The sequence below is a fragment of the Botrytis sinoallii genome (assembly GCF_014898435.1).
Source record: "Botrytis sinoallii strain Bc 23 chromosome Unknown BSIN_004, whole genome shotgun sequence".
Lineage (NCBI taxonomy): Eukaryota > Fungi > Ascomycota > Leotiomycetes > Helotiales > Sclerotiniaceae > Botrytis > Botrytis sinoallii.
The window spans coordinates 2879243-2892010 of NW_024066031.1; the positions used below are offsets into that span (position 1 = coordinate 2879243).

The following is a 12768-nucleotide window of genomic DNA, read 5'->3' on the forward strand; positions in this document are numbered from 1 at the left end:
ACTCATCCTAACTCAAAATGTCAGACAGGATTATCGAAGTCCTCCACATGCAGATTGGAGTGATATTCATTGCCGCTGCTTGAGTGTATAACGTGTATCTTGAAAATATTAGAATCGTTCTTGTTGTGGGCCAGTCACTGGGATTAAATAAGCCAGGTCTTTATCCCTAGATGAAACTCTGATTCCACACCACCATAATGTCTCATCACCAACATCTCGATATCACATTCAAGTCACACTTATTAATAATTACCATTATGTAGTCCAAAAACTCAATTTGAACATTCAAGCTGAAAGTCGTGACACAGCATATCCCAAGAATTAAATTAAGCCAATCAAGCGAACTTCTGTGTTCCACATCAATAGGGGTTTCAGCTACCCCACCACGAAACGTCATCATCTGCATGATTCCCCTCCTTGAAATTCAGCGCTGCTGATCCAGATTTCAGGGTTAAAAAATATAACAAGCTCCTCTGCGTACCTACTTTAACGATTTGTTTCTGTTATTATAATATTGTACACAAAAGACCACTCTTCCTTTTGACACTTCGCAAGAAATTCTATTACGAACCTCAAATAGTAAGTTCCAATCCAGAGGCATTATCAGGATGTTGTCTTTCGGCGAAAGCTTTTACGGAGCTCCAACATTACCCCGCACAAGCCACCTCAACAAAACAAATACATCTTCTCTTCTTAAGTTGTTGACTGACAGAATTGCATTTATAGCATTTCCCAAACAAACCCAAACTCAAATCAAACAATAGCAATCATGTCTGGCTACGGAAACGAAGGCTACGGTGGTCAACAAGGCGGAGGATATGGAGGTGAAGGTAAGAATCACAGTCTTGAATATGGGGAGCGGGCTTGAGGACGGAATACGCTGACTCAGATCTGTAGAGAGAAGAGAACATGGCCGCAGAGATGAGGAGGGCTATGGTGGACAGCAGGGTGGTGGATACGGCGGAGAGGGAAGACAAGGCGGCGGATATGGCAGTGAAGGTATGTTTTCCGATATCCATTCCTTTGCTACTCTATATGCAAAATACAAGCTTACCAATTTTCACAGAAAGAAGAGAAGGCCACCATGGCGGAGCAGGCGGTCCCGGAGGAGCATTCGGTGGCGGAAACTTTAACGAAGACCGTCGCCAAGGAGGTGGAGAAGCCCAAAGCTATTACGGAGGTGGTGGACAAGGAGGACAAGAAGAAATCCGTCACGGCGGTCGCGATGAGAGATATGGAGGAAGTGGAAACAACCCATATGGAGGCGGTGGAGGATATGGTGCCGATGATGAGGATTTGAAGGGCGCAGCTCATCATGCTCAAGAACATGCCGGTGATTCTGGTGATTCTAGCTTGTTCTCGAGCGTCTTGGGTTACTTGGGCCAGAACAAACAAAATATCGGTAATCAGGATGTCGATGAAGAAGGTATGTCATTTCAACTACACTATTATTGTCTAATCCAAAAAATCATACTAACAACATAAAAATAGAAGCTGTAAACTCCCACAAACAATTCTATGGCGGTGGCGGCTCTTCCGGCGGTTCTTCGGCATCTTCATCTAGTATGGGTAGTGCCGCCGCAATGCAAGCACTCAAGATGTTCAACGGTGGCTCATCTGGAAACTCATCGTCCGGAAACTCTCAGAACGCTTTCGTTGGAATGGCAATGGCACAAGCCAGTAAATTATTCGATCAACAAAGCAGTCAAGGAAATGTCTCTTCTGATTCTTCTAAGGAAAGCGTGGTTCAGAAAGCTGGTGAAATGGCTCTTAAGATGTATTTGAAAAGTCAGGGTGGTGGAAACTCGGGTGGTATGAGCGGGTTGATGGGATTGGCAAGCAAATTCATGTAAGGGAATTGTTCACACGAATGGTTGTCTAGGTGCTCGGCTGGGAGGATAGTTTATGATATGTTATGATAGCATGATTTTGATGAATGAAGAAATGAAATACTTAGTAGTTAAAGCGGCTCGAAATTTCTCTATCAGTTATTGTGCGTATGTGGCTAAGGAAACAATGTGATTTATTATAGAGGGTTGATAGCTGGCTTGGAGCGTCAGACTAACTTTTGAATGTTTGTCAGAGAATTTGTTGAGCCATTGTTCTCACAGAAGATGATGGAATTGCTTCCGTAGCACGCATCGCCCGTTGAGCTATCAGAATACAATGTCCGAGAGAGCGAAAAAAGTGCTGGGAAAGCCTTATGTGTATTGAGAAGCGAGGTATTCAGTTAGTCAGTCATCATGATCATGATTCACCAGAGAAGAGTGAAGAGAAGAAAGACTGTTATTGAAATATATTTCTATGCGTAAAGCAATAAGTATCAAATTGTGCAAAATGATCTGGAGCTCTTGACTGTGTTGGCCCTCTTTCGTTCGCGCATTAGACCTCAAGTTCTAAATGAAATGTCGAATCGACGACTTTCCGCATTTCATTGAGTCAGATCAATTGTTTTGATTTAATTGTTTTGATTAAGTTGTTTAATTTGCTCCATGTATTTCTTTTGGCCCTTTTCGATTGTGTCCAACTTTTCTTTGAAGGGTGAGCGGTTTGCAGAGATGGGCCCTGACGGATTCCTGGATTACTCTTTTGGATTCACTAGATCTGATTAAAAGGCACGATGGCTGAGTGTTGGCGCTTTTGCATGTCGTCTCGTTAAGATAGGTACTGAACTATACCTCGATTTATATAACAATTTTAACTCTACTCTACTCACAATTCGCAAACATCCTCGATCCCAAGAATACAAGATTTTCGCAAAACTAAGGTGACCTTAACATGCCTAGAAATTTCCAAGTAACTTTGTACTACAAAATGACTGTATCAGAATGTCCCTATCAAGCTGGCACAATCAAAGCTATATAGTGCGGGCACGGGATGAACTTGTGCAAATGTCGAATGTATGTGGCTGAAGGCGAAGTACTACTTTCGCTTCATCGCCTCAATCCAGCAGAAAACAGTGAGTAATCGAGTCTAGTATATACCGGTACTCTACTGGTAGATGGATAGGTGCGATACTTTATCATGAAGTTGTGGATTAACTGCTCCGATATTATCATACTTTGACCATCTCCCACTAGCCATATCTAGCTTTGGAAATTGTGGCTTTAGGCTCATTAGTTATGGAAGGGATGGGCATTTATGGGGTGAAACGGACGTAAAACCAATGAATATTTCCTGATCGAGTAGATCTCTGCGACATTTTGCATGGCACCCCGTCCTCCCCCCCAAAAACTCAGTCAACTTCACATCGTAAACGTTGGATCGACGCACTGGCTAGAGTAGCGCAGCGCTATCACGTGAATAAACTTTGACGCCAGCGCCTAATTATTAGCGCGTCTCGCAACCTTTTGGAACAAGGAAACCAAGATAAGACTTTCAATTCAAATATCTTCTGGATATCGACGAAACCCCACCTCGAAACCTATCGTGAGAAAGGATGTTTTCCTCTTCCGTTCGAAGAGCTGTTTTAACAGCACCGCCGCTACCGATAATCCTTCCTGTTCATAGTGTCGCACCACGAGCTGCTACTTCTCAAGCCCTCTCTTTCCGTTCCCACCAACGGAGATTATCCTCCTCTTCTTCGTCGAAACCTTCCAGTCCGGCAGATGGATCAAAGGGAGTAACAGAGGGACAGGCGGTTCCTGCATCTCCATCACAAGCAAGACCTGATGGCGAGAAGAAAGCTGCGAAAGCGGGGAGAAGAAAGGCAAAGGATGCTTCAACCGGGTCTGCGAACAAAGCCGATACCATGCACAATTTACCCAGCGTACCTAGTACCAGTCACATTGCGCCGAATCGTGAGTTTGCACACTTCCAAACATTCACAGGAAAGGTTTTAACTTATAAAATGCAGAAATTGCCGCTTCCGCATTCTTCTCCCTACACAGACCTATATCCCTCACTGTGAACTTCCCTAAAGCCGTTACTGACGAAGCGTTCGCCGCTATCTTTGCCCCACGAACACGATCGAATAAATCGCAAGACGTGATAGCCACTCTATCAAATACACTTCAAACACTTGACTCTGCCACAGGGTCCCTCAAACAACTCAATATCCAAGATCAATGGAACGAAGAGACAGATGAACTCCGCGCTGGCATCACCGCTGATTCCTACCATGTTCAACATCTCGACAACGCCAACGAACTGCCCCGTTCAATGTTCGCTCGCAAATACACACCCTTTTCCCCTCCACCCGCGCCCGTTCCAATGAGTACAGAGGAATCTCTTGCAGCAGGCGCAGAAGCCGCCGCCGAGCAAGCAGAAGCGCATCTCCCCCAGCAACGTACCTACCACACCCTCCTCGCGATCACCGAATTCACGGATTCAGCCGGTGAAGTAACATATACAGCCGAAAGCGGCCCTATAGTATCCGAAGATCCGCCCAGAAGTTATCTAGAGCGTTCTAAAATGCGTCGCCGGGAGAGAGCGACAATGTGGGCTATTAGTGTGAAGAGACAGCGGAAGCTAAAGATGAAGAAACACAAGTACAAGAAGTTGATGCGTCGGACGAGAAATTTGAGACGAAGATTAGATCGTAATTAGTTTTTTTCCCCTGTTCTTTATGCAGGAATGGAGACTATGATTATGATGGATACGTTTCTTTGGCTTGCGTGTGGGGCTTCCGGCTCACTTCTGAAATTTTGTAGCATTTTGAGGACTACATGCGTGCACATTGGGGTATTGGGTTTTCCTTGATCTCTATGGGGGTAGAGTAGGGTTTTTAGTGGAGGTGAAGACGGCATGAGACATCATGAATGAGTAGCCAGCTACTGGTTTTGATTTAGCAATAGCATCTCATAGTTTACGAGAGTGGGCATTTGTCACTAAGAAATTCCGCTTTCACAAACGTACCGCTGCTCACTCTCACTCGGTAACCCTATTTCCTACTTCCCTAACTAATCCAATGGTAGATCATATCTCCCCACCCCTATAGCTTATCCTCACTTAGAAAGCCAAGAAACAAATGTACTTATACTGTCAATTAATCAAATTGAATTGAACTATGTGTTGAAAACAAAACTTGTATACAAATAAAGCATTTCCCTTTCTATCTATGGAGAACCCTCTGCCCCACCCACCCCTTTCTTTCCCCCAGACCATAACACTAGCGATCTCTATCTGTCTATATCAGAAAACGCTCTCAAGCACAATGCATGCGACCAATCCCGTATCAACGCGAACGCAGGGTTTTGTAGAAAAGACCGCCCCTTAACCTCGCCAAGTTGCACGTAAAGAACAATAGTTTCACTTCATTTCTTCATTCTATCTGCTTTCCATATACTTCGGTCTCGTTTCTCTTATCCCACCCCATCAGTCAAGAACCTTTATCACATGATATTGCTCGATTCCTCGTTTACCAATCATCTTCATCTTCTTTTTTAGCATTTCCTTGCATTGCGCTTTGCCTCGCTCGTAAAGCTTCAGCTAGACCACCAGCCAAGCTTGGAGTGGGAGTGCTCCGGCCGCTGTTGTTGCCACTTCCATTGCTAGAAATACTCATACCAGAATCACGGGGTGCGGGAGGGGGGGCTGGTTTCCTACCCGCTACTGGGCGTTTGGCAGGTGGTGCAGGCGGAGTAGGCTTAGAGCGAACCGCAGCGCCATTTGCACCGTTCATCTTCGGAGGTCCAGGGGGAGGTGGTGGTGTTGGACGAGAGGCGACAGGTGGTGGTGGTGGTGGTGCGACTTCTTCGAGGTAAGCAGTAGGCGCCCAGCCTTGACCACGGACATTCTTGGTGAGCCACCAGCCTGTTCATTGTTAGTTTAATTGGCATTATCACATGATGATTGGACTAGGCTTACCATTTGTCTCCTTTTGGAGAACAGTCACTATCTCACCCTGCTTGAGAGAAAACTCATTGGCACTCTGTCCAGCAAATTCGTAGAGAACCCGGTATTGAGGTTCTTTCGATGCTGGAGCCGGGGGAGGAGCAGGTGGGGCGGGTGGAGGAGGTGGAGGCACAGCTCTTGTAGATTGTGCTGGTTGTAAAGAAGGATTCCTTGTATGCACTGGAATAGAGGCTGCAATAGGATTGGCCGCGGGTACCGGCGCAGGTATCGGCCTTGTTGCTGCAGCTGGTGTAGGTACTGGCTTAGGTGTTGGTCGGTTTCCGTTCGTCAATTTTGAGGGTCGTCCTCCTGGTCCTCCAGGCTTGATAAGACGCCCTGAGGTGAATGGTTTCGGCGCGACAGGCTTGCCTTTCGGCAAAGGCTTTGATCGCGAATTGGGTGGCTCGCCTGCTTGGGTGTGAATAGTCGCACTCTTGTAATGATCTTGAGCCTGTTGAGAGTCTTTGACCACCTTGATTAGCTGCATTTTGTTAGGCTTCTTGGCATACTCGATCGAGTCTCCTATTTTAAGATTGAAACCGCCACCAGGCATTGCTCCTTGCATATGTGTAAATAGTTCGGTCTTAAAAACGCAGGTAAGAAGCGGATCCGCCTCCTGTGGTGAGCCAACGCCCAGGGAAAACCAATCATCCCGACAGGTCGATACGCTAACGAATTTGATAGCTCCGAGGGGAATGGCCTTTTCCACAGCAATTTGAACCTGCTTATTCACAAGCTGCTGACTAACTATATAGAACTTTGCCTTCGTCATGATGAAGATGCGAGGACTAAGCTTACTCGATCGACCGAATTTTGTCTCGAGAATCTCACCACGGCAGGAGAAAAGGGTGACTTCGTTAGCTGGCAAATTGATTGAACCGCGTATTTTTGATCCAGGTCCTGTGGTTGCTGCAATCCCAAGATAATCACCCATGAAACGTCTTGAACCTAGGAGACTGTATCTTCTTCTCTCTTTGCGCCCTTGCAGAACTTGGTGACCCTTTTCTCTTAATTCCAAAAACTCTTTACCCTCTCTCTTCTTCCTGAACATCCTTTGAATTCGAGTGGCGGCTTCGATTCGGATTTGTAAGAACGCTCTCCACACACGTTGAATACGGGCAGCCATGTTGTGCCAGTAGCGATCTCGCATATGTTCTAGGGCAAATAGGGTCTCAGGTGCCTTGATGAATGCCTTGGTCACACCCATTTGATATTCCTCAACAGGTATATTAGTGTCTTTCAGAATTTGCATTGCTCCAGTTTTTGAATCTCCTGTCCATATATAGTCGCCTGCATAAGAAGTTTTAGGGGAAAGTAGGTAAAACCGTTCAACGAATTTGTCAAAGGTTTGACGATATGCAAATCCGGCACGACGAATACGAACGTTCTCTTGTAGACCAAGGTACTTGACTTGATGCAGAACATTCTTCTCATTGTATTCCGTTGGTGACTTATTCTCATTGGGCTTGATGGTACGGATATATGATGGTGTTGCCTTCATCAATGTTGCCACTAAGTCATTTGCCGAGGCCTTTATTTTATCACCGGCAGATGGAGGCTGCTTTCTGTTGTCCTGATCGACTTGGTGGGGGAATAATTCATGAATGAACTGATTTTTGCTTTGTCCGAACAAGTTGAGTAAGCCCTTGAGAAGTTGATCCTTATTCTTGTCTGTAATTCCCTCTACTGTATAGCTCACATCACCAGCATAATGCTTGACAATGAAATTGCCTTGTCGAGGAGTAAGATGAGGATTCGACATTCCGCCAATTGCCTGCATGAAAGTACGATCACATGCAGCTGGATCGGCATGGGCTGTCTTGGTTGCATCTTTCATAGCAGAAAATATACCTGGTGGTCTTGTAGCTTCGATCAAATCACAAACAATTTTGTTGTCAAAGTACTTGATTGGCGTCCATTGGATCTGTTCCCGGGCATATTCCTCTTGTTCAGTCTTCAATGTTAACTGAATGAAGATCTGTTGCAATTTCTCGTTGACATAGTTGATACACAACTGCTCGAAACTGTTCTTCTCGAAAATCTCAAAACCATAAATGTCGAGAATACCTATCGAGTTCGACGTCGCCGACCTAGCAGTAAGGGATTTGTTGACACGCTCGACGATCCAATCGAAAAGGTTGTTATATATTGCTTTAGCAAGAGCATCCCTCGTGGCTAGCGCTTGAGGAACATTCGCGGGTGATTCGATAACTTCCCCGTTCCGAGGAGTAAGAATTCTAATAGTGATAGCTTGAATAACATGGCCTGCATCACAATCCAGCAGGTATGCCAGGAAGTCAACAACTGATTGATCAACAACTGCAGCATATCCATCTTCATCTTCGCGAAATTGAATATTTCCAGTCCACAAGATAGCAGCTAGCATGCGGAATATCTCATCCTGTTCAGCTTGCGACAAACCGATAACCTTCATGGCATTCAAAGTATCCTGATATTCGGCGAGATCATCAATTCCATCAACATCAAAGCACCCGGCTTTGCTTGTGTAAAGATACTGCGACGGTTGCTGAATACCATAATTCTCCCTGTATGTCTGCGAGGCCCCTTTTGTAAATTGGTAGAAGATGTGGAAATTCCGCTCGTCCTTGATCTGAGTGACTACTCTCGTCTTCTCGAGAAGGTAATTTGTTATATCCGCGCCCACCGGTTCTCCTTGCGCATTAAACTGCAATTGGAGGTATTTTCCAAAACGAGAGGAATTGTTGTTTCGTAATGTTTTCGCATTACCAAAAGATTCTAGCAATGGATTCGTCGCCAAAACCATGTCCTTAATCTCCTGAATGGATGAGTTACTGCCTCCAGAAACATTGGCTATGTATTGCATGATTCGCTTTGCCGCCTCTGTCTTTCCTGCTCCAGATTCTCCTGAAATGATAACACATTGATTGTCTTTATAACCATTCATATTATAGTAGGCAGATTCGGCAACGGCGAAGACATGAGGTGGCATCTTAGATATTTGTTAGAAACGCAGGTATCCAATGTGTGGGTTCGGTGTTTACTGACCTCCAGCCGATTCTTGCCTTTGTAACTATCCAAGACTGCATCTGTGTATATTCCCACTGTGAAGCGTTAGATGCGCGAACTCGAAGAAGTCATGTTTCACTCACAATCTCGAAAAGGATTGACGGAAACAAGCACATGCCCGATATATGTCTACGTAAAACTGTTAGTACTCGTCCTCCTCGGGAGCCCTCCCAAATCCCGTGTTCGTTCGTCGCGAAGAGAGGCCATACATAGATTTCCCTGTTATCGAATCTCTTCTTAAGATTCTCGTTGATTGCTTCATTAGAGACCTTACTGATCAAAGTAAGATCCGACACACCAACTTCCTTCTTCTTGGTTGTGTCGAATTGGGCTTTCTGGATATTCGGCTTCCCCGACGGGGCACTCTCTGCGGCAGAGGCATTATTGTTCCCCTTCGGACGACGGCTGATACCCTGTTCCAATAGATGTTATTAATTATGCCAACTTTTTGCAGGATGCAAGAAGGCCTTTGTTGTTCCATACCATTTTGAAGTTGAGTCGACCCTGGTTATCAACCCCCCTTACAGGCGCAACGGTCCGCGCTGATGACAGTAGATCTCAAGGAATGATATTTAGCACAGCTAAAGTGAAAGAAACTGCATGCAAGAGCCTATCATGAAAAGACCAGAATCGCACGCTCAATGCACAGATTTTGGCAGTTGGTATATCGACAAGTGCGAATAATTACTTCGAAATCGTCACTTGTAGATAGATGATCGGCTTCGCTACGAAACGCCCGTTCCAATTAACAAGCGCTAAATCGGAACGGTAAAACTTAAGGCTTTAAACTTCCTAATTAGTGGACTCAGCCTTCTTGACCACGCATCCTTTTTCTTTGCCTTTCGCCGCTTTGAAAACTTACGAAGTATCAACAAAGACTGGAATTGACATCGGCTCACCTCCATACACCAAGAAACTCCATTCCTTTACACATTTGAAAGACTAGCACTAACCTCAAGCTTTACATGTCATCATGCTGGTGATGGAGCACATATGGAGCCCACGGGGAACGTGGCATTTGTTATAACATTGGTTGCATCGATTTGATCCACTTGGCAAATTATTAATACTTTGATAGACAACCAAAAATAAACATCCATTCATTCAAGTCCTCGGCCAAACATTGGTTTCTATGATATCACTTCAAACGGAACTTACTGCGAGTTATGCCTGCTCTTGTGTAATGTGGTTGTTCCATGCTTCTTGGTGCTCTCAGAGTTCTTGTCTTTCTGGCATTGGATAAAAGCTTCTGACTCCCGCATTGCTGCCCTCCAATTGCTCATTTCATTTATTCCTTCTCTTTATGCGAAGATTGGATCCAGCATATACAAGTGTGTTTGCCACAAATTTAATTCTCCTGGTTTTGAACTCTAACCCAAGTTTGTAATCTTACAATTTGAAATTACATGATGGTCGCATTGCTTAAGCAATACTATGAAATACAGTCTTGCATTCTCATGTAAGATTTGGTATGAACGACTGCCATCGATAATCAACTATCTCGGTGAAAAGGGCTACCAGTATTGCAGTTCTTTCTCAATGGGAAGAACCAGTATTGTCTTTAGACTTGTCTGTGCTAAGAGAAGGACTTACAGTATTCTTGGGGTCCAGATATCATCTATAGCCACACCAAATGTGACCGAGTATTCATCGAGTTACAACTTCCTCAACACACGACTGGCTGCTGTGTATGGAGTTTTTCGGGCAAACATTGGGATCTGTATCATTATCTGCAGCGGATACACGTAACTGGTGGTGTTCCTACGCTCTATCAACGACAACGCGTTTGGCATTCTAGAACTTTCAGCTCTTTCGCACATGGCAATCCAAAGATCGCTGATGCCTTCTAGTGCTTGGAAGATGCGCCTGTGCTCATGTTGTGTGTTTATGCCCTTTTGCCGATGCTGAGGAATTCACGAGAGAAGATGTTGATCCACTTCAAGTCCCGAATTCAAATCTATATACAAATTTATTATCGGCACATCGTGTCTCCGTTGTATGCACCCTTTGTCGATGAAGCAAGATCCCCATCTCTTAAGTTATGGTTAATAAAGTCACAGGGAACATACTTTCATCGGCGACCCCTAGATGGACGTGCACTTGTTGACGAAAGACTGTTTCCAAACCAGTTGTGAAACGACACAGAATTTCGGCTCTCCGACCTCGAATCTGGCAAAATCGTTTTGCCAGTTACTTTTATCGGCACAAATTTACATAGGAGTCGATACTTTTGCCAATTGACTGTTAGAATTCCGTTTTTTTTTGTTATGATTTCTTCCACGAATACTGCGCCGATAAGGCATATGAGCATGGCTGGCTTTGGTTTGGTGCTTTGTACTGTGCCTTCTAGTCAGATTTGGATTGATAGTCCATGCTTGATAAGTCCGGGGCAATGAACTAAGGTGAAGTGTCAGCCCCTTCGCCAACAATTCTGCTACAAACGTCTGTGAAACCGCTGCCATCACGTGACTTCAGTATCACCCAGGATAAGGTTTTGCATTTTGGGACCTGCAGGAACGGCGAAATGGCGGGAAACGAAGAACACTGAAGTAGTTGGACGAACATCGAAGTTCGGATGGCACTTTCGCTCCATGACCGTGTATGAATACCTGGCTGCTTATACTTGTGAACACACAGATACCATTCACATATCAAATCGCACTACTTCTGACTGTAATATGGACTTCGCCATGGTCACTTTTCTGTCCAGCCCTAATTATGGACCCAAACTCGATTAAATGCCTACCAGCCCGGGACCCAACGTTTAGCTCAACTACCTAGCCATATATGACAGCTTCGTGCGATAATCCTTTATTTGAACAAAGTTTCATTACGATGCGAAAATGATTGAGGCAAAGACTGACTGGTATAGACCTATGGTTACGAGGTCGACTGACTACATCGTACCAATGTAGCCTTACATATACATACTGGTTCATTATGTGAAGGATGTCACCACAAAATCAAGTTCCATAGTTCCCCCATCCTGCGCACCCATCCGTATATAAATTACAAATTCAGCCGAGAATGGTTACCCCATAGCACCTTATCTTCAAACAAGGGTAAAAAGATTCGACACAACAACAGTTGACATCCTCGAGACATCTAACTAAATCTACTATCTGCGGTGAAGGTGCTTTGTACTGTCTCATGTATGGAATCTTAGGTTGGTGGATCCAAGTGAGCTATTCTGGTAAGAACCCAGAAAGAGACCTTCTGTGGATTGAGGTACCAGGTGGATTGATGCAGACGACCAGCACTCGTGCATAAGTGCTGCTTCTATCAATACTTTCATCCAATTAAATATGATTGTCAAGCGCCTGGGGTAGCTCGATACCCTTGTCATCCAGAGACGGGTGACAGTAGCCATTCTCAATATAGAAAACCTCGACTTCGACTTTGATTTCTCATTTTCTATTTCTTTCATGAAATTTATTCACTCATGATCCAAAAATTCAGCATCTACCTTGGTATTCATATTTCAATCTTTTTTGAGAGTCGGATTTGATTCCTTTGATCCTTTGAATTCTCCTGATCGATCAATTGATATTCCGAAGAAAAGACGGACGGTAGACAAATCTATCTATTCCCCTCTCGAGCCCCTGTTCAAACGTCTAGATAAGATCGGATATTTTTGCAACACCATTCATCGCTTCTTTAATGCTTCTGGGGTTATTTGCAACAACATCCGTCTCAACTCAATCAAAAAAGTTTTACTATACAAGCTCAATTGATATCTTTCCATCCTTCTTGCCATACGAAACCATAGCCTGCTTCCGATTATCAAAATATTGGACCGATCTGATACCGTCTTGTACCTTGCGAAACGCACTGTTACATCCCATCTCCTCCTACTTGATTAAAAAGCTCGGATGGCATTTCTCG

General features: G+C 44.5%; 3 protein-coding genes across 3 annotated transcripts; 2 read left to right on the forward strand and 1 right to left on the reverse strand.

Moving 5' to 3' along the window:
• Positions 1-769: 769 nt before the first annotated feature.
• Positions 770-1853, forward strand: EAF02_003251 (uncharacterized protein; the record flags this gene model as incomplete). Its single annotated transcript, XM_038899299.1, has 4 exons — positions 770-830; positions 898-999; positions 1067-1426; positions 1492-1853. 4 exons carry the CDS (start codon positions 770-772, stop codon positions 1851-1853), a joined length of 885 nt encoding a protein of 294 aa, XP_038761587.1.
• Positions 1854-3439: 1586 nt separating this feature from the next.
• EAF02_003252 (uncharacterized protein) lies at positions 3440-4548 on the forward strand (the record flags this gene model as incomplete). Its single annotated transcript, XM_038899300.1, has 2 exons — positions 3440-3800; positions 3857-4548. The coding sequence occupies 2 exons, from the start codon at positions 3440-3442 to the stop codon at positions 4546-4548; spliced, it is 1053 nt and encodes a 350-aa protein (XP_038761588.1).
• Positions 4549-5093: 545 nt separating this feature from the next.
• EAF02_003253 (uncharacterized protein) lies at positions 5094-9590 on the reverse strand. The gene is made up of 6 exons (XM_038899301.1): positions 9367-9590; positions 9093-9296; positions 8967-9012; positions 8863-8918; positions 5809-8806; positions 5094-5754 (listed from the first exon to the last, which is right to left on the reverse strand). Exons 1-6 carry the CDS (start codon positions 9367-9369, stop codon positions 5360-5362), a joined length of 3702 nt encoding a protein of 1233 aa, XP_038761589.1. The 5' UTR covers positions 9370-9590; the 3' UTR covers positions 5094-5359.
• Between the last annotated feature and the right edge of the window lie 3178 nt (positions 9591-12768).

Bases quoted from the DNA above. Each gene is read 5' to 3' on its own strand.
- EAF02_003253 (XM_038899301.1), bottom strand. The intron at 8,919-8,966 runs GTGAGTGAAACA...AACGCTTCACAG, and splicing joins CGTCAATCCTTTTCGAGATT to TGGGAATATACACAGATGCA. The intron at 5,755-5,808 runs GTAAGCCTAGTC...AACAATGAACAG, and splicing joins TCTCCAAAAGGAGACAAATG to GCTGGTGGCTCACCAAGAAT.